At 40.4% G+C, this 22299-nt stretch overlaps 1 protein-coding gene across 1 annotated transcript in view; it reads right to left on the minus strand.

Annotated features, from left to right (window-relative positions):
- Window positions 1-2531: 2531 nt before the first annotated feature.
- LOC127453517 (protein kinase C alpha type-like) overlaps window positions 2532-22299 on the minus strand; it is a 57076-nt gene continuing 37308 nt past the window's right edge. Inside the window, exons 11-17 of the mRNA XM_051719945.1 lie at window positions 8332-8423; window positions 8091-8153; window positions 7868-8006; window positions 6990-7070; window positions 6769-6876; window positions 6519-6659; window positions 2532-4514 (exon numbers count right to left, since the gene is read on the minus strand). Of these exons, the coding sequence (XP_051575905.1) occupies window positions 4353-4514; window positions 6519-6659; window positions 6769-6876; window positions 6990-7070; window positions 7868-8006; window positions 8091-8153; window positions 8332-8423 (786 nt within the window). The 3' untranslated portion in view covers window positions 2532-4352. The remainder of the gene's footprint in view (window positions 4515-6518; window positions 6660-6768; window positions 6877-6989; window positions 7071-7867; window positions 8007-8090; window positions 8154-8331; window positions 8424-22299) is intronic.

Consider the following 22299-nt stretch of genomic DNA (forward strand, 5'->3'; position numbering starts at 1 on the left):
TTTACAGGAAAATACAGCTGATATTGCAAACCATGTGGTTGTAATAAAATGCTTGTGGTGTTTCTTTGCAAAACTTCCAACACTCTCTTCTGTAAAGAGAGAGAAATTCACTAAATTAGTCAGTGAGAAAAAAGACAGATTTGTCAATAGTTTATTGTGATCAGTTAAAAGACAGCCATACAGAACATGGCAACATTTGCAGTAAAAGCATGAGTCAGAAACAGGGGCAGACAGGCCATCGGGAGCACCGGGCGTTTTCCCTGTGGGCCGCTGGGTAATTTGGGCCAGCCAAGTGCTGTGCAAGTACTGGCCCGTCCTACAGGCCATATAGGTGGCTGCCCTGGACTCCAACATGCCCCCGCGGACCCCATAACAAAACAAACATTCAATAAACTCTACAAGGTAAGCCAATAAAATGGCTTTTATTTTTAAATAATGTAAAGACTATTATTTTGAATTACTTACACATAGGTGCGCACATCCATCTAATCATATTATTTTTGTAACTCATGTGGATCTCATTTTTTGACATGCAAATCACAATAATGGTGACAACCAAAAACAACATTAAGTACAAGATGAGCTCTGAATAATCATTAAATGACAAATTACTGCACGTTACAACAAATACAATAACAGCAGCGTAAATAAAATTGGAAAACAGTAAAGCTATGAGAGTACATAGTTATTTGCATAATTTATTTATACCGCAATGCATTACAGGGAGCTGAGGTGCGGCTTGAATAATGTTCTCGCCTGATAAAAATGCAGAAAATAAATCATAAAAAATATTACTTTGTGGCTATTTGAGTCTTACTTTGTTTAAAGGACAACAGAAACAGTGCTTGTAAAAGCATTGGGCTTTTCACTTTTTTTTAAGAATAATCTGGGGAAGGAATTAAAACGCTGCAAATATAAAGATGCAACAAATTCACATAGAGTGAAAATATGAGCAATTAATCTGCAAAATATCTGCAAAGATCTATACTTAAAGAGGTATGTTTATTTTATTTTTATACATATATTTATATTTGTTTCTATATTCTGGCCAAATGTGTTAATTTATTTATTTTATTTTTTACAAAAAATTTACACATAGTTATGTGGGTAACTGACATGAAATTTTGAGCATTGTTATCAGTGTCCTGCTGTGTGACACTTTCTTCATCTAACTATTTTAAACAAAATTTTATGATCTTGTATAGCTATAAATACATATATAATATATTATTCTTGTTGTTTCCACAACCTCATATTAACTAAGACAATAGTTTATTTGCACTTCTAGAAAAAAACTGAAAGGTGATTAAGATCTTTAAAAACTTTGAAGAAATGCTGACTTATCACAGACAAATACACACTTTCCCTTGTACTTTAATGTACATTTTAACCTAACATCTGTATGTTGGTAAAAAAAAGTTTTCTGAAATATTTGTCTGAGCTATAAAGTACTTATTTTTAGTGCTTTCTCTAAAAATATCCACTCATCACATTTACAGTGGTTTTATATGTTTTAAAATTATGACAATTTTTGCACTGGTGGAGCTCGTTGTCACAACTAGCAGTCTTTTTTTTTCTTCAACACAAAAATTTGAAATCGAGCCGGAAATTGAAATCAATGAGCCGGTGTGTTATTGTGTTGTGTGTTGCGGCCGCTCTGGGCCAGAAAGTTGTTTCAAAGGAGGGCGTGACCAAATAAATTTGAGTACCACTGCCTTACATAATATTGAGTTATGGTCTTAGTCCTGGCAGATGCTGCATTATATACATTAACACACGGAACTAGCGGCATTTGAGAAAAGCACTTCATTTCTTTACCACACCACTTTTCACACTCTTTTCAACGCTGTAAAGCTTCATTCCAAGCAAGAAGATGAGGTCACACTACTAAAAAGAAAGTCAGAGTGGGCGTGGGGCATTAAAAAAAGGATTGACAGAGATGAAGACAGTTACAGTAAGGGGCAGGGTATATCTAAGTATCCTGCTATATCACTCAAGCCTACCGGGACGGCACATGATGGAGCGATCAGAGTGAAGCGAGAGTGTTGAGATAGAGAGACAAGTGTAAAGGTCTGCTGTCTCAACAGCCTCTTCAATAGGAATACAGACACCAGAGACTTGACAAATGAGAGGTGGCCGAACAGGTGAGTGATGGAGTGAACAGAAAAAAATGCTGATCTATCTATCTATCTATCTATCTATCATGTGCATTTAACCAAATTATGTTGATGTTCAATAGTTTATTGTGGCAAGAGACACTGAGACTCCAGATACGTAGGATATTGTATATATACATGAATAAATTTATTGTTCACTAATTCTAATTGGTGCATTTCTATTAAAATTAGCTTTTAACAGTGGTTCAAAGTCCTGTTCACTGAAATCTACCTGCCTTGAAAATTATAGATAAGGGTTGGAACTGATATCTGCAAAATATTAGATCTCTAAAAGCAGAACTTAGCACCCCCATGATTAATAAAGTATCCCATTTATATAACCACAAGAACATCAACACAGTGATAAAAGGCTGAACATTTTTAATTAAAAAGCCATCTATTCTAATTTGTTACAAATGCAAGAGATGATGGACATGATACCCTAAAGATACCCGAACTTACAATCGATAAATGTTAGAAAAATGAATATAACAGTATAATCAAAACACACATTGGATTCCTCTTTTCTTTTTTTTTCTTCTTTTTTTCTTTTTTACAGTTGTGCTATGAGCATTACACACTTAGCATAAACATACCATTTCCTTTACCTCCATTCTTTGTTCCACTTTGTTTCTTTCATCCACCCTCCGTTTACACATCTTTATTCTCCTAACCTGTCCTCACTTTGCCTCTTCTCTCCTCTCCTTTTTTGTACTAAAAAAACAAACTAAAAAAACTAAAGGATACTCCTTTGCTGTTGCCAGTATTTTTGTTGTCAGTGCAACTTGCATGTTGCATTAGATGGACAGTTTTGGCACGACGTGCAGACTCATGTCCTTCCAGGTCAGGCATCATGATTTTGAATATGCAAGACAACTACATGCTTATCTCAAAGACCCCACTGAATCCAAATAACCATATTCATATCAGTGTCAAAACAAATGCCTATAAAGCTGAAACACTCCACAAAATAAATTAATCTATAAATAAGAGATCCTGCAGGCTGAACTGATTTGAGGTCAATTCGGTAATATAAAAAGCATTTACATTTACATTTATAAAAAGATTTACATTCATAACATTTACATTTTCATTTAACAAGAAAGATGAAACACTTCACACCAGTTAATTTATTTTAAAATATTTTTAAAGTATCCTGCAGGATGAACTGATTTGAGGTCAATGTTATAATATTAGTAGTAGTATTTCAAACTGTATCTGTATTTTGCACTATAAATAAATCAAATATTTAGTTAATAACAGCCGAGGCTGCCTTTTCTTGATGCTAGAGGTTGTAACATATTATGATGACATGAACAGTTATTTTATGCTGATGTGAAAGTGATTTGAAAAGATTTAACAGGAATTTTTTGATGTACTATATTTAATGTAATTATGAATAGACGTTAAAATGTATACTTTATAATACACTGCACATACTTTATATAGATATACCTACCAATATATGGAATAAATAATAGATATCTTAATTTGCAAATTTCATACAGTAATTTGTTTTAATAATCAGGGAGCACTCAACCCAAACACTCATATTTGTAACATACTAAGACAATGCAAAGTATTATTGTCATATTTGTATTGAATTCTGATGCATCTACAGAGAATTATAATCTATAACACTCCTGTCACAAACATGATTACATGCTACAGAAATAATGATGTTTTTTATTTAGCGCTCATGTATGTTACTTCTAAATCATATGCACAGTTTCTACTGCATACAAGTAGCTAGATTCTGAGAGGATTACCAGTGTTTATTCTCCTGACAGCAAATATTTGGTTAAATAAAGCAAACTAGAAAAAACAGGATCTCTTGCAAATTCAAGCAGAACCACATTTGTTGATTTGCAGTACTTGAAATTCATAATAATTCACAATAATAATCAGCTTAAAGTGAACTTCAAAACATGGGGGATATTGTGTTCATCCTATGGAACGGCAACTACTAGCATCCAAAGGGATACCCAAAGAGACCCTATAGTCCAATGAGATAACCCCTAACAAGTTCAGACTGAGTCAACTGGAAACATAAAAATAGTAATAATGCTTTGTTCCTTGTATTTTTAATGCTAGTGATTGTGCTGTTAAGATGGGTCACCTTAATATTAGTGCAGTAGTGTTTTAGAATGTGATGGTGTTTTTGGTTACTGTAGTTACTGTTCCATTTTGGTTTTCTCAGACAGCTGTGAGTGGAGAAGGGGGAAATTCCGGGTTGATGTAAGAGAAGCCCTGGAATTCCTCTTGACTGATGGCTGCGAGTACATCCGGGTCAGAGGGCGTAAGAGCAGAAGGGGCAGATGTGAAAAACTTATCGAAGTTTTCTCCTTTTCTGCCTCCCTGTGAGAATGAAAAAGAAAATCGGTTTGATACTCTGTTAAGTCTTTATCAATTAAATATCAATCAAACTTTGTTTTCTGTGCACATGCTTTCCCTTTTGAAGCTAAGGAGTGTGTGAGTTCTGAGTGCCAATGAAGTGGCAGCTCTGCATTGTGACCTCAGAGTACCTCCACTTATTTGCTGTGCACACACACACACACACACACACACACACACACACACACACACACACACACACACACATTCACACAACATAATAACTGCATAGATTAGCATGAGTAAAATGGGCAAAGAGGCACAGGCAATGAAGGTCAGGCTTATTTTGGTTCTCTCATCTTTACAAGACAGCACAACACCAATAAATATGAACATGAAGATGCACCCCGTGAAATAATATGAAGGAGCAGACAGAGCACATTAAAACCTTTCTAGTAATATAGTTTCAAGCATTAAGTAACAAAATAAGTAGGCAGTTATTCCAGTAGGTGGCGACAAATGAATATCTTTTTATGTTATTAGTGAGTCACTCCATTGTTGACTCAGCTGTTTCATTTAAAAACACCAATCATTCACCATTGAAACAATGGAAGTGTATGAGAACAATTAATTTACTTAAAAGATTCATTCAAAAAACACAGATCTGTTTACGAATGAAACACCAACAGCTCAAAACAGAGTATGAGAGCAGTGCAGAGACCAGAGATGTGACTGATGCTTTGGCTTCTTTTAGATCTATATTCGCAGCCGAGAATAAACGGTAAAACTAATTTAATTATTTTTGTCTGAATCACAAGTTTCATTTTAATTTTATTTACTTGCTGGTTGACAACATTATCACACGGGAAGTTAGCATGTTGTTTCCGGAAGTTCCAGTACGCTAGGATTGGCCACATTATGCCGACTTACTGACAAGCACCATCTCCCATTAGACATTTTTGCATCGGTTCACACATATCTATCTCCCCTTGTAGCGTGTCCGGAAGCATGCTGTGTCAGCTGCGTGGGAGACCTGGGTTCACATCCCACATTAATACCAGGAAGTAATAGTGTTTGCATAACCAGTGATGAGCTTGATTCAGAGGTTGTGTTTTTCTCCACTGATATTTAGGTTTAGGTTTGGGGGTACAATTTATGAAATATGTATTCCTCTTCACTGTATTACATCATGGACAGCTGAAAACAACTTGCTTTACAATTCGCATTTGTTGCCCCTCTGTGGACATTTCAATTGGAAAATGGAGCTCACACGTGGTCATCCGCCCAACAATATTTACCACTTTAGCCACTGGGGGCAGTATTTAAAATTTCGGTAACCCAGTCTGATTTTAGCTAAAGAAAAGTCAACCTACTGTTTCCGATTTCACTGTGAGACCAGTCTGTTGTTGAACCACTGAATAAAAGCAATTTCACGTGAGCAAGAGTGCTGTTGTTCAGAATATCGGCATGGCTGTGATTACCTGCGTGACCTCGTGCTTACGGACGAAATCACAGCCATGCCGATATATGGAACAACAGCACTCTTGTTTGTGTGATATTGCTCAATTATAATTACTACTAACTAAACATGCTTAAGTATACAACTACTAACTAACCCTAAACCTATAACAAACTTTTTTCTTTTGCTTTAAAAACAAGACAAAACAACAACAAATTTCTTTATTTTTATTTAGCAATCATTTTGTCCAACTGAGGATGTCTGCAAAGTAAGGTTTTGCCAGACGACATTACCCCAAAGAATAGACAAGTAAATCCAAATGATGAATACAAACTTGTGCACGCACACAAAAACAAACACGTGTGCATGCAGGTTTATCATGTTGGGGACATTCCATCGTCTTCTATTGTTTTTATACTAAGCTAAAGATATAGATTTCTATCCCCTACCCCTAAAACTCACACAAATCTTTCTGCATTTTAATAATTTCATTAAGACTTATTATGTAGTATGTTTATTAAGTGTGTTCTTTGTATGGTTTTAAAGGTGTTGTGAAAGATGATACTGACACTTCTGGGTTTGAAGGGAGGCTGTATCTCAAGTCTCTCCAGCCTGTCCCAGTCTATCCAGCGGAAGAAAGGATGCTCCCGTAACTCTCTCTCAGCATCCTGTCCTCCACCTAAACGCTTAGCAGGGTTCTTAGTAAGGAGCTAAGAAAGAAAGAAAGAAAGTAATTTAAGTACTAAAGATGGGTTAACATGTACAGTCTGTGAGCCAAGTACGTAGGCAGCAGAGATAAAAGAAAAGGAAGTAGATTACCCCTTTGCAGATGGCCACAGCCTCCCGAGAGAGACTCTTTGGATATGAAACGCTCTGTTCCATGATGGACTGAAACAGCTCCTCCTCATCTATCCCATCAAAAGGAGGCTGATGAAAAGAGAGAAAAAGAGGGAGAGGATTTCCAGGGATGAAGATTTATTGAGAGACGGACAGAATGAAATGAATTTCAGCATGAGAAGTTTAAAAAGTTGTCAAATTACCTGCCCAGCCAGCATCTCGTAGAGGAGAACTCCATATGACCACCAGTCTACTGCTTTACCATACGGCTGATATGCCACAATCTGAAAACAATTAAAATCCTTTATATGGGCTTCCTAGTAAATAAATAATTACTTTAACTGCATAATGCTATATTCTTAGAATGACATAATTAGGAATATTTACCCTTACAGAGGTATAAACTAAGATAAAGCTTGAATTTAGATGGATGGTGTCATAAAAACCGATGATTCTCAATGCGGTGATAAGAACATGAAAATCATATTAAAGATAATTATACAATCAATATGTTTGTGTCTCTGTGTCAGTTGTTTATGTGTGTGTGTCTCAGTGGAAAGCATGGTAAGAGAGATTAATTTTTTTGTCTGCAGGGACACATATTGCATCTTTTCAAAATGACAGGGACACAAAGATCAATGGCTTTTCTTTTTTTTATATAATGTGATCAATGCGAGCCAGTTTAACTGCAAGGCTAATACAGTGCTGACACTTACTGGGCTTCGGTAGACCCACATACACACTTATTCCCTTATATTGACCCTTTTCACTTAATCACACACATGTAAAACACATCATGTAGACAATTTAGCACATACATCATTCGAGTCAGACGTCCATCATGGCACCGAGTAGTAAACACTGCAGTGAACCTAAATGAAATACACACACACACAAAGGCACACAGATACGTACACACACCGACATGTGCTGAATGCGTTTAATGTAAACACAGAGTCAAGGTCACACAGAAAAGAAGAGGGATCAAATGGGAGGAGAAGAATGGATTAAGCAGTCTGTGGGAGAGAGATATAGAGAGAAAGAGAGAGAGAGAGAGAGAGAGAGAGAGAGAGACATAAACCTCAGGTGCGATGTAATCAGGTGTGCCACAGAAGGTGCGGGTGGTTTCCCCCTCCATCATGCCTTCCCTGCACATCCCAAAGTCAGCGATTTTGATGTGTCCTTCACTGTCCAGCAGGACATTGTCCAGCTTTAGATCTCTTTATAATAGAGAGAGACAGAGTATTAAATGACTGTAGCATATGGTGTGTTTGTGTAAGTACATACTTATCTCTGTCTTGTACCTGTATATGATGCCATTGCTGTGCAGGAAGAAAAGACCCACCGCTATCTCAGCAGCATAGAACCTGCCAGTACAAAATTAACTCTAATAAAACACACATTCCTCCACTGGGGGCAGAATAAAAAAATGATGCTGAACAAGAGAAAGTATAGGTAGATGGCAGATCGCGAATCAATAAGGAAAAAAATTAAAAGCAAGAAAAAGAAAGCAGGAAAGAGATGTTAAAGAATAGAAGTGCTCACGTTGCATGCGGTTCTTTAAACTTCCCCACAATTTGGATGTGAAACATAAGATCACCACCATTCACATACTCCATGACATAATACAGACGATCCTACAACACAAAACCAATTATCAGTAATCAGCACATATGCAATTTCATAATACCAACTGGAATTAAAAACTGATTATCAATCACTTCTTCACATACTATATAATACAAACAATGCCCACTGCTGATTAGCGATTATGCAGCTGTTGTGTTGACACATTTTACATGTGATATGGCTACAATTCACAGGTCCATTTTAAAATTTATCATATCAATTCTTTAAAGTTGGTAACACTTTACCATAAAGTTGTATTTGTTAACTTTAGTTAACTTAAACTAACAATGTACAATATTTTTACAGGATTTATTAATCTTGGTTAATGTTAATGTCTACAGTACATGTACACCTTTTCTTTAAAAACATGGCAAAATAATAATAAAAATATCAAACTACCAAAGGTGTATAAGGACATTCTTGACCCTTTTACTGTCAGAGGATATATAATTCTTTGTTCATTACAAAACAAATGACTACTATATCATGTTAATTTTCTAAACTATAGAAGTACAACACAAGAACAGTACAGTATGACATGGCTACTGCCATTTGGGTGTACTACTGAAATTATTTAAGTTGTACGTCTATTTAGACTCAATAGGTACCTGTGAAAATACATATGTGTAGCTTATGTGTTATGTGCAGCTCAGGATGGGTCTCATAAAATTTCAGTGTGGAAGTATTACATCCCATTCTATCATCTGATCCATCATCTCTTTATATAAAGCATAGAAATATAGCAAAATATATTGTTATTTTTGAATTGTCTGGAAGATGTTTAGAAAACTTTACACTATCTTGGCATTTTGTAGATCGATTTGTGATAGATATACATTGCCGGGTTGCTAAAAACTCAGGGTATGTAATGTTTGGCGATTAACGAAGATTAATAAATGTTGTAAAAATCATTGTTCGTAGTCAGTTCATGATAATACAACCTTATTTAAAAGTGGTACTATCAAGTTTGTGAAAACAACAATAAAAAAGCACTGAGTGTTTTCACTCTTGGTTCGATTGCTTGGACCAAACCTGAGTTAGTTCCCTTACGACTCAGTACACTTGACATTGCGTCACTAAGCTGACGCTATGGGGAGTGTCCTTCTATATGACCTAGTTGAAACCTTTCTATGATAACGCCAGGATTGGCTATGGTGTTTAAGCACTGCCCTTTTAGGCGCAAAGATGTCTGGTATAAAATTGGGTGCGCAAACACCATTCCTAAGAATATTCTTCCTTCAAGACAGCAATTCATCTCTCGTCTTGAAGCCTTCTACTACTTCGCCGTCGACATACATGAGTCAGCGTGCAGGATCTTCACAGCAACGAGAAGACTCTCTACACCACTGCAGTGTTCCGGTGCTTGACGCTTCGCTGGTGAATGGGCCGCTTCAGCATCCTGATTCCCCGCAGCGCTTCGGCAAGAGTTTTGTATCCTTATAAGCTATTGTGATATTGTATGTGTGTGTATATATATATATATATATATATATATATATATATATATATATATATATATATATATATATATATATATATATATATATATATATATATATATATATATATATATATATATATATACAACTGTATATATATATATATATATATATATATATATATATATATATATATATATATATATATATATACAGTTGTGCTCAAAAGTTTGCATACCCTGGCAGAAATTGTGAAATGTTGACATTGATTTTAAAAATATGACTGATCATGCAAAAAAAAAAAAAGTATTTTATTTAAGGATAGTGATCATATGAAGCCATTTATTATCACATAGTTGTTTGGCTCCTTTTTAAATCATAATGATAACAGAAATCACCCAAATGGCCCTGATCAAAAGTTTACATACCCTTGAATGTTGAATGTTTGGCCTTGTTACAGACACACACACAGGTTTAAATGGAAATTAAAGGTTAATTTCCCACACCTGTGGCTTTTTAAATTGCAATTAGTGTCTTTGTATAAATAGTTAATGAGTTTTTAGCTCTCACGTGGATGCACTGAGCAGGCTAGATACTGAGCCATGGGGAGCAGAAAAGAACTGTCAAAATACCTGCGTAACAAGGTAATGGAACTTTATAAAGATGGAAAAGGATATAAAAAGATATCCAAAGCCTTGAAAATGCCAGTCAGTACTGTTCAATCACTTATTAAGAAGTGGAAAATTCAGGGATTTCTTGATACCAAGCCAAGGTCAGGTAGACCAAGAAAGATTTCAGCCACAACTGCCAGAAGAATTGTTAGGGATACAAAGAAAAACCCACAGGTAACCTCAGGAGAAATACAGCTGCTCTGGAAAAAGACGGTGTGGTTGTTTCAAGGAGCACAATACGAAGATACTTAAACAAAACTTGGTCAAAACATGGTAAAAAAATCCAAATAACTTTACAGATCTTTATTGTAAAGGGTTTAAACAATGTTTCCCATGCTTGTTCAATAAACCATAAAAATTAATGAACATGTACCTGTGGAACGGTCGTTAAGATATTAACAGCTTACAGACGGTAGGCAACTAAGGTCAAAGTTATAAAAACAAGAGACCTTTCTACTGACTCTGAAAAACACCAAAAGAAAGATGCCCAGGGTCCCTGCTCATATGCGTGAACGTGCCTTATGCATGCTGCTTGGAGGCATGAGGACTGCAGATGTGGCCAGGGCAATAAATTGCAATGTCCGTACTGTGAGACCCCTAAGACAGCGGCAGACCACGTGTAACAACAATATGTAACAAAAACACCTGCACAGGATCGGTACATCCGAATATCACACCTGTGGGACAGGTACAGGAAGGCAACAACAACTGCCCGAGTTACACCAGGAATGCACAATCCCTCCAGCAGTGCTCAGACTGTCCGCAATAGGCTGAGAGAGGCTGGACTGAGGGCTTGTAGGCCTGTTGTAAGGCAGGTTCTTACCAGACATCACCGGCAACAACATCGCCTATGGGCACAAACCCACCTTCGCTGGACCAGACAGGACTAGCAAAAAGTGCTCTTCACTGATGAGTCGCGGTTTTGTCTCACTAGGGGTGATGGTCAGACTTGCGTTTATCGTCGACAAATGAGCGTTACACCGAGGCCTATACTCTGGAGTGGGATTGATTTGGAGGTGGAGGGTCCATCATAGACTGGGGCAGTGTGTCATAGCATCATCGGACTGAGCTTGTTGTCATTGCAGGCAATCTCAATGCTGTGCATTACAGGGAAGACATCATCCTCCCTCATGTGGTACCCTTCAAGCAGGCTCATCCTGACATGACCCTCCAGCATGACAATGCCACCAGCCATACTGCTTGTTCTGTGCATGATTTCCTGCAAGACAGGATTGTCAGTGTTCTGCCATGACCAGCGAAGAGCCCGGATCTCAATCTCATTGAGCACGTCTGGGACCTGTTGGATCGGAGGGTGAGGGCTACGGCTATTCCCCCCAGAAACGTGCCACACCAGATACTGACTGTTACTTTTGATTTTGACCCTCCCTTTGTTCAGGGACACATTATTCCATCTCTGTTAGTCACATGTCTGTGAAACTTGTTCAGTTTATGTCTTAGTTGTTGAATCTTTTTATGTTCATACAAATATTTACACATGTTAAGTCTGCTGAAAATAAAAGCAGTTGAAAGTGAGAGGATGTTTCTTTTTTTGATGAGTTTATACATATATATATATATATATATATATATATATATATATATATATATATATATATATATATATATATACATACACTACCGGTCAAAAGTTTTGAAACACTTGACTGAAATGTTTCTCATGATCTTAAAAATCTTTTGATCTGAAGGCATATGCTTAAATGTTTGAAATTAGTTTTGTAGACAAAAATATAATTGTGCCACCATATTAATTTATTTCATTATAAAACTAAAATTTAATTAAAAAAAAAAAGTTTTTGAAATTGATGACTTGGACCAAATAATAAAGAAAAGCAGCCAATAGGTGCCCAACATAGATGTTTAAAAAGCATCCCAGGGTGATACCACAAGAATTTGGTTGAGAAAATGTCAAGAGTACATGTCTGCAAATTCTAGGCAAAGGGTGACTACTTTGAAGATGTTAAAATATAACACGGTTTTGATTTATTTTGGATTTTGTTTAGTCACAACACAATTCCCATAGTTCCATTTATGTTATTCCATAGTTTTGATGACTTTACTATTATTTTAATGTGGAAAAAAAAAAAAAAAAAAATTATAATAAAGAATGAGTAAGTGTTTCAAAACATATTACCGGTAGTGTATATTTTAATTATTAATTATTTTAAGAATGTGAAATGTCAGAATAATAGTAGAGAGAATAATTTATTTCAGCTTTTATTTCTTTCATCACATTCCCAATGGGACAGAAGTTTACATACACTTTGTTATTATTTGGTAGCATTGCCTTTAAATTGTTTAACTTGGGTCAAACATTTTGGATAGCCTTCCACAACTTCTCACAATAAGTTGCTGGAATTTTGGCCCATTCCTCCAGACAGAACTGGTGTAACTGAGTCAGGTTTGTAGGCCTCCTTGTGCGTGCATGCTTTTTCAGTTCTGCCCACAAATTTTCTATCAGATTGAGGTCAGGGCTTTGTGATGGCCACTCCAATACCTTGACTTTGTTGTCCTTAAGCCATTTTGCCAAAACTTTGGAGGTATGCTTGGGGTTATTGTCCATTAGGAAGACCCATTTGCGACCGAGCTTTAACTTCATGGCTGATGTCTTGAGATGTTGCTTCAGTATATCCACATAATTTTCCTTCCTTGAGATGCCATCTATGCTGTGAAGTGCACCAGTCCCTTCTGCAGCTAAACACCCCCACAACATGATGCTGCCATCCCACTGCTTCACGGTTGGGATGGTGTTCTTCAGCTTGCAAGCCTCACCCTTTTTCCTCAAAACATAACAATGGTCATTATGGCCAAGAAGTTCAATATTTGTTTCATCAGACCAGAGGATATTTCTCCAAAAAGTAAGATTGTTGTCCCCATGTGCACTTGCGAACTGTAGTCTGGCTTTTTTATGGCAGTTGTAGAGCATTGGCTTCTTCCTTGCTGAGCAGCATTTCAGGTTATGTTGATATAGGACTCGTTTTGCTGTGGATATAGATACTTGTCTACCTGTTTCCTCCAGCATCTTCACAAGGTCCTTTGCTGTTGTTCTGGGATTGATTTGCACTTTTCACACCAAACCACACTTTTCATCCCTAGGAGACAGAATGCATCTCCTTCCTGAACAGTATGATGGCTGCAAGGTCCCATGGTGTTTATACTTGTGTTCTATTGTTTGTACAGATGAACGTTGTACCTTCATGCATTTGGAAATTGCTCCCAAGGATGAACCAGACTTGTGGAGGTCCACAATTGTTTTTCTGAGGTCTTGGCTGATTTCTTTTGATTTCCCCATGATGTCAAGCAATGAGGCACTGAGTTTGAAGGTTGGCCTTAAAATACATCCACAGGTACACCTCCAATTCAGTACACCTCCTATTAGAAGCTAATTGGCAAATTGTCTAAAGGCTTGACATAATTTTCTGGAATTTTCCAAGCTGCTTAAAGGCACAGTTATCTTAGTGTATGTTAACTTCTGACCCACTGGAATTGTGATATAGTCAATTAAAAGTGAAACAATCTGTCTGTAAAAAATTGTTGGAAAAATTACTTGTGTCATGCACAAAGCAGATGTCCTAAATGACTTGCCAAAACTACAGTTTGCTAATATGAAATCTGTGGAGTGGTTAAAAAATGAGTTTTAATGACTTCAACCTAAGTGTATGTAAACTTCTGTCTTCAACTGTAACTAAAAGAGCCGCTTACGTGTTCGTGTCTTTTTAAAGATGTCGTTCCATAAGTGTTCATTACGCGAGGGACACATCCCGCCGTCAGATCAGCATAAAATCTGCATTCACTGTCTGGGCCACGCCCATGCAGAGACAGCTCTCATAGAGACAGACTGCCCTCACTGTGAGGGCATGAGTCTCAAGATGCTTTGTTCGCAAATCGCCCTAGTTCTGAGGGACAATTCAGCCTCCCGCACCCTCCCACCCACCACTTCATCACACGAGGAGGCACAGCGGGGCCATGAGGTCGATCAGGATGAATTTGAGGTGGATCTCGTGCCGGCACATGCCCCGCGAGCCCCTCGATCTCCATATACTGCGTCTATGCCAATACAGTATGTACGTGACGATCTTCGGACCTCTGCAAGAGCGCACGGCCTCGTCACGTTCGGTGGTTCTGATCCTGGTGATGATGATGTTATGTCTCTCACTGCATCTGGTGAGTGGTCAACGAATGACATTGCTGCCCATCCCCCAGCAAGGGCGAGGAGCGTGTACACGCCACTGAGATGGAGGAGATGCTTTGCGTCCTTTCAAGTGGTCTTCTCCAGAGGAACCTGAAAAATCCGTGAAGCGACCGCAATCCGCAGATCTACCCTGTTCTTCCTGGAAGTTCATAATGAACTGACAAAATCCTGGCACGTGCCCTATTGAGCTCGCTCGCACAGCGATTCCACTCTCCTCACAAAAGTGGACCATGGGAAAGACAAAGGTTATGCCCAACTACCCCCTGTGGAAGAGGCAGTAGCGACACATCTCTGCCTGGCGAGTAGCAGGGCGTGGAAATCACGCCCCGTTCATTCTTCCAAGCCATGTCGACTGACATCCGCACTGGCTGGGAAATCATACTCAGCGGTGTACCAAGCAGGTTCAGCACTCCACGTGATGGTGGTGCCCAATTTTTCCAAGCTAAGCTTCTCAAGCAAATGGACGAGCAATGCTATGATCCAGAGACGTTCAAATAGCTCTGCACCGCTACGGAATTAGCACTGCGAGCCACGAAATTCACTGCACTGGCCATTGGCAAGTCAATGAGCAACCTGGTGGTCTTTGATCATCACATCTGGCTGACCCTCACGGAAATGCATGACATGGGAAAAGCCACACTATTTGATGCTCCGGTGTCTCCAGCCGGCCTTTTTGGTGACTTTGTGGATAGATTTGCTGAGCTCTATATCACGACTCAGCAACACTCACAGGCTATTTTATGCCAAAATACTTTTATCACAACCGGCTCGCTCCCACTCTGTCTCAGGCCAGCGCCCAGCTAAAACCCCCACACCTGCCAAATGTCACCGCCGGTAAAGCCACACAAGCCATGGCCCAAAACGAAGGCAGCCACCTCAGTGCAAGCCCTGTGCCATTCTTCAGTGTCTGTCTCAGTTCAAACTGGAAAAACATTACCACTGAAGTCATTTCAGAGAATGCTGGGTTTTATGGCGACAGCATACGCCATCATACCGTTAGGTCTGTTACACATGAGACCTCTCCAGTACTACTCAAGTGATGTTCCACATTGCACCTGAAGCCCCGCATGCATGCACATCACGGTGACTCACCGCTGTCTGGCTGCTCTAGCACCATGAACAGTGCAGGCCTTCTACCAACAGGATGTTATGCTGTGTCAAATTTTCAGAAGGAAAGTGCTGACCACAGACGCATCCAACACAGGTTGGGGCGCTGTGTGTGACGGACACCTGACTTTCGACACCTGGACAGGTGCGAAATGGGCATGGCATGTCAACCGCCTAGAGCTATTGGCTATTTTTCTAGCTTTGAGAGCTTTTCATTCTAACATCGTGAATCACCACATTCTGATTCATTCGGACAACACAACAGTAGTGGTGTATATAAGTCACCAGGACACGCTGGCCCACGTATGGCCGGCAAAACACAAGTATGCATTTCCCCCGGTGCGCTTCCTTCATTCTGTCATCAGCAAAGTCCAAGTGGACATGAAAAATGTCCTATTAATTGCACCGAAATGGCCCAATCAGTCCTGGTTTCTGGAGATGGTAGAAATACTGGACGGGCCTCCATGGAAAATACCGCTGAAGAGAGACATTCTCTCTCAAACACAAGGCACGATTTGGCATCCCCAGCCAGAGCTATGAATCCTACACATGTGGCCTTTGAACGGAGCACAGTGGATGAGCCAGAATTGGCTCAGTCGGTTATGAACACCATTTTACAGGCTAGAGCACCATCCACGAGACGCCTTTACAAACTGAAATGGAATGTGTTCACTACTTGGTGCTTTTCATATGTCAAAGACCCAATGAACTGCCCCATACTTGAAATTTGTACATTTCTTTAAGAGTGATTGGATGCAGGGCTCACTTCTTCAATGCTCAAAGTTTATGTGGCAACTATATCTGCATATCACGCACCTGAAGCCAGCACCTCTATAGGCAAAAATGATTTAATCATAATTCCTTAAGGGGGCAGGGCGGCTAAATCCCCCTTGCCTGGCTACAGTCCGGACTTGGGACCTAACTTTGGTCCTAAAAGTGCTCACGGAGCTTCCCTTTGAGCCTCTGGACTATGTTGAATTGTTTGTGCTTTCTCGTAAAACCGCATTACTGCTGGCCTTTGCCTCAGTAAAACAGGTCTGTGATTTGCAAGCACCATTAGCTGACAATTCATGTCTGGAGTTTGGTCCGGGTAAAAGACTTACTTTATCATGATGGCACCGAGGATGGCCGCCTTGATGTGGAGCGCACCTATTGTTTTGTTGTTTTTGTTTGTTTGTCCTGTGTTTAGTAATCTTTTTCCAGTCAGTTTTACCAGAGACGAACTGCTGAACATTCAACAGCTTATACCAGACAGTCTTTTCCCGGTTTTTGAATATTCAGACATTTTGCTAGACATTTTAGTTGGAGGCGTGGCTTTGTTGTTCAGGAGACGCAGGTGAGGAAGACGAGCCAGTGTGCTGGTCAAATTCCGTCAGTGGGGCTTTCAAACAATGCTGCCGAGCATTCATCTTGCGAATCTCCGCTCTCTTCCTAACAAAACGGACGAACTAAAGAATTTTTAGATTTTTTAGATTAATTTTAAGAAATTAAAATCAACCAAGCCAGTAGTAAGGACTGTAAAGAGATGGACCAATGAAGCAGAGCGGGAACTACAAGCCTGCTTCGATTGCACGGATTGGAGAGTTTTTGAGGCTGCAGCCACAGACCTGGACGAGCTCACAGATACTGTTACATCATCTATCAGTTTCTGTGAGGATATGTGCATTCCTACTAGGACTTATTTAAAGTTCAACAATTACAAACCGTGGTTTACAGCCGAGCTCAGGCAGCTTCATCAGGCCAAAGAGGATGCTTACAGGGGTGGGGATAAAGTCTTGTACAATCAGGCCAGGAACACACTGAACAAGGAAATCAGAGTGGCTAAAAGAAGATACTCTGAGAAGCTGAAAAACAAGTTTTCAGCTAACGACCCTGCATCAGTGTGGAGTGGCATGAAACTCACAAATTACAGGACTCCTACCCCCAACCCTGTTGTGGACCAACAACTGGCACAACCTGCACTTAAGATCTGTGAAGATGATGTGAGCCAAGTCTTTTGGAAACAAAAGACGAGGAAAGCCTCAGGCCCAGATGGCGTCTCACCAGTGTGTCTTCAATCCTGTGCTAACCAGCTGGCCCCCATCTTCACACAGATCTTCAATAGATCACTGGAGCAGTGTGAAGTCCCATGCTGCTTCAAACGCTCAATCATTATTCTGTCCCAAAGAAACCAAAAATCACAGGACTTAATGACTACAGACCTGTCGCCCTGTCATGAAATGAGAGACTGGTGTTGGCCCACCTGAAGAACATCACTGGACCCTTTCTAGATCACCTTCAATTTGAGCAAAATCGAGCAAAAAGGTCTGTGGATGATGCAGTCAACATGGGATTGCATCATATCCTGCAACATCTGGACAGACCAGGGACATATGCAAGGATCCTTTTTGTGGAATTCAGTTCGGCTTTCAACATCATCATCCCAGCTATACTCCAGAATAAACTACACCAACTCTCTGTTCCCATGACAGGGGAAACTCACTTCCAGCACCTGTACAATCAGCACTGGTGCCCCCCAGGGATGTGTGCTCTCCCCACTACTCTTCTCCCTCTACACCAATGACTGCATCGCCAAGGACCCCTCTGTCAAGCTCCTGAAGTTTGCAGATGACACCACTGTCATCGGCCTCATCCGAGATGACGATGAGTCTGCATACAGAAGGAAGGTTGAACAGCTGGCTGTCTGGTGCAGTCAAAACAACCTTGAGCTAAACACACTCAAAACGGTGGAGATGATTGTGGACTTTAGGAGAAACACCCCAACACTGACCCCCCTCACCATTCTAAACAGCACTGTGGCAGCAGTGGAGTCATTCAGGTTCCTGGGCACTACAATCTCAAAGGACCTGTAGTGGGAGACCCACATTGACTCCACTGTGAAAAAGGCCCAGCAGAGGTTGTACTTCCTTCGCCAGCTGAGGAAGTTCAACCTGCCACAGGTGCTGCTGATACAGTTCTACTCAGCAGTCACTGAGTCTGTCCTCTGCACTTCAATAACTGTCTGGTTTGGTTCAGCTACAAAATCAGACATCAGAAGACTACAAAGGACAATTCGGACTGCTGAGAGGATTATTGGTTGCCTCCTGCCCCCCCATTCAAGAACTATACACTTCCAGAGTAAGGAAAAAGGCTGGAAAAATCACTCTGGACCCCACTCACCTTGCCCACTAACTTTTTGAACTGTTACCTTCTGGCCGACGCTTCAGAGCTCTGAGCACCAGAACCATCAGGCACAGGAACAGTTTTTTCCCTCAGGCTATCCATCTCATGAACAGTTAAATTGCCCCATTGAGCAATAACTATGTGCAATACACAGTTTAGTCTTTTTAATATTTATCCAACACATCCAACCTCTTCTGCCATTTCATTCCTCTGAAAAATAAAATAAAAAATTGGCACTGTACATAACAGATTTGTATTTGCACTGTACATAACAGATAACAGATTTGTATTAGATTGCACTACGTATGTGTATGTGTATGTATGTATGTGTGTGTCTGTGTGTGTATGTACGTATGTGTATAACTATTTTTTATTGTTTAAAATTATCTATGTCTTGCTGCTGTTTTTGTATTGTTGTACACTGGAAGCTCCTGTCACCAAGACAAATTCCTTGTATGTGTAAGCATACTTGGCAATAAAGCTGATTCTGATTCAAAAACCACTGTCAAACCTAGAAAATGCTATGTGCCTAAGGTTCTAACCACACCCTTCAGAGCACAGGTGGTTCAACCTTCAAGCCTTTTTCCCTCCTCCATTTAATTCAGATGAGGAACAGTCCTTGTATTTGTTATGCCCTTTGGGAGCGCTGCACACATATGCTGAGCGCACCCGCCAATACAGACTGTCTGACCAGCTCTTTGTGTGCTATGGAGGAAGCAAGAAAGGAATGCCTGTCTACAAGCAAAGACTTTCTCACTGGATCATTGATGCGATCGCCCTGGCTTATGAGTCACAGGGTGTGAATAGCCAAATTGGTGTTAAAGCACACTCGAGGCGTGGCCTCTTCATGGGCATGGACAAACAGTGTGTCCTTACAAGACATGTTTTGCAGCAGCATGGTCTTCTCAAAACACATTTGCAAGGTTTTACAACCTAGACGTAACGTCTCTCTCATAGCAAGTCATCTTTGTCTAGAGTGCTTGCTATTTCATTGGCCAAGTTGAAGCCCTTGTATCATAATGGCAATCTTATGATTGACCCTTTAGGCGTGCATTTGCCCTATATAAGCGGGCACTCAAACATAATTTCTTCAGAATTTTCTTCCTTCAAGACCAACATTGTCTTGTCTTGACTACACATCTGGATCAGCCCTCTCTTCGCCATCGACAGACACCCATCAGTGGACGGGATTCTCTGCAGATGCATCAGGACGTTCTTCACCTGACTCTCAGCGCCTGCAGTGAGAGATTCACCAGCCCCCTCTAGTGTTCCGGTGAAGAAGTCTCTCCGCCTCGCCGCCAGAATGGCGAGGAGTAGACAATCTACATCTTGATGTAACCCTTCCTCACGATCATGCAGTGTGTTTTCATGAGCTGAATGGAAGGCTAAACCAAAAGTTAAAATGTGATGAGACTGTAGTATACCCAACAGACTCATGCAGCGTGTGCAAGCCATTCGCGCATCACGAGCCGGCAGCCCTTCACTTTCGGTTAATCGTGCGAGTAAATGCACCCACTTTGCATTGGTCTGGCTGCGTGAATGACAGCCTACATCCCGTGTTTCATTTGTTTCTTTTTGCTTTCAGAACAACGCGTCATGTAATAAGGAAAACACCACTATTAATCCTTGAGGTTTCCAACCCAGCATACAGGTACACCCTCCTTAAACCATGGTCACACTCAAAATTACATTAAATGATTAAAAGAGAAAACATAAACCCACATCGTGGGGTTCAAAAATCTGAGTCTATTAAAAATATAAATTAAACCTGGAAATAAAGTTTTAGGATTTTGCAGGTGCGATTTGCTTCCCTCATGGAACTTGCCTGTATTACATGCAGAAATTCACAATCTCGCAAAAGATGCGACAGAAATTGTTCCGATCTGCCACGCCCGCAAAGGGTTTTTCAGCTGCTACCCATTCTTTCCGAAGAAAGGCGGCGGGCTTCGGCCGATTTTAGATCTGAGACACTTGAAGAGCGTGCTTGGAAATCGCCCATTCAAATGTTAACTCAGAAACAGATCTTATCGCACTTCCACCCAAAGGACTAGTTTGCGTCAATAGATCTAAAGGTTGTGTACTTTCATATCTGAATTTTACCGCATCACAGGCTGTTCTTGAGATTCATGTTCGAAGGGATGACTTATCAATTCAAATTCCTTCACTTCGGATTGTCTCTGGCCCCGCGCACATTCACAAAATGTGTCGATGCAGCACATTTGAAGATGAACGGCGTGCGCATTCTGTATTACCTCAAAGATTGGCTATTACTGGCCCGATCAGAGGCTCTGCTATGCGAGCACAGGGACTTGATACTTCACCTTTGAACAGCCTGGGTCTCAATGTCAACTGGATGAAAAGCACACTTTCTCTCAGCCGACAAATCTCCTTTTTTGGGGTTCGATTCGACTCCATGCGTATGCGTGTGCACCTCACGAGCAAGCACGTCTAGACCATTCACCAGTGTCTGTCTCAGTTCTAACTGGGGAAAGCATTTCCACTGAAATGTTGGGTTTTATGGTGGCAGCATCCGTCGTCATACCGTTAGGTCTTTTACACATGAGACCTCTCCAGTGCTGGCTCAAACACCATGTACCGAGTCACGCCTGGCTTTGGGGGCACGTGCGCGTCACCATGACTCGCTGCTGACTAGCTGCTCTTGCACCTTGGACAGCTCCAAACCTTTATCAGCAGGGTTTGATGCTGGGTCAGGTTTTCAGACGAAAAGTGGTGACCACGGATGCATCCAACACGGGTTGGGGCGCGCTGTGCGATGGACGCCCGGTTTTCGACACTTGGACAGGTGTGGGCAACTGCTTGGAAATGATCTTAGTGGTGAATGGCTTACCATTCCGACAAACTGTCAGATCAACTCTTCGTTTGTTATGGAGGACGCACAAAAGGCATGTCCATCTCCAAACAAAGGCTCTCTCACTGGATCATTGATGCAATCGCCCTTGCTTATGAGTCACAGGGAGTTAGATGCCCTATTGGCATAAAGGCGCATTCAACTAGAGGCATTGCTTCCTCATGGGCATGGACAAATGGTATATCCCTACAGGATATACGCTTTGCAGCAGGATGGTCTTTGCAGAACTTGTTTGCGAGGTTTTATAACCTAGCCGTGGTGTCCATCGCTTTGCGAGTCCTCTCTGTCTAGAGAGCTTACTATTCCATCACCCAGGGGGTGAGCCCGAGCTCCTTATTATGGGCGGGCTGCCTGTTATAATTTTAATACAACCGCCTGTGTAGGCCACTATCCAATTTACTCCCACTAGAAGTCACAACACTTCCA

Source organism: Myxocyprinus asiaticus, chromosome 15, assembly GCF_019703515.2.
Source record: "Myxocyprinus asiaticus isolate MX2 ecotype Aquarium Trade chromosome 15, UBuf_Myxa_2, whole genome shotgun sequence".
Classification (NCBI taxonomy): Eukaryota; Metazoa; Chordata; class Actinopteri; order Cypriniformes; family Catostomidae; genus Myxocyprinus; species Myxocyprinus asiaticus.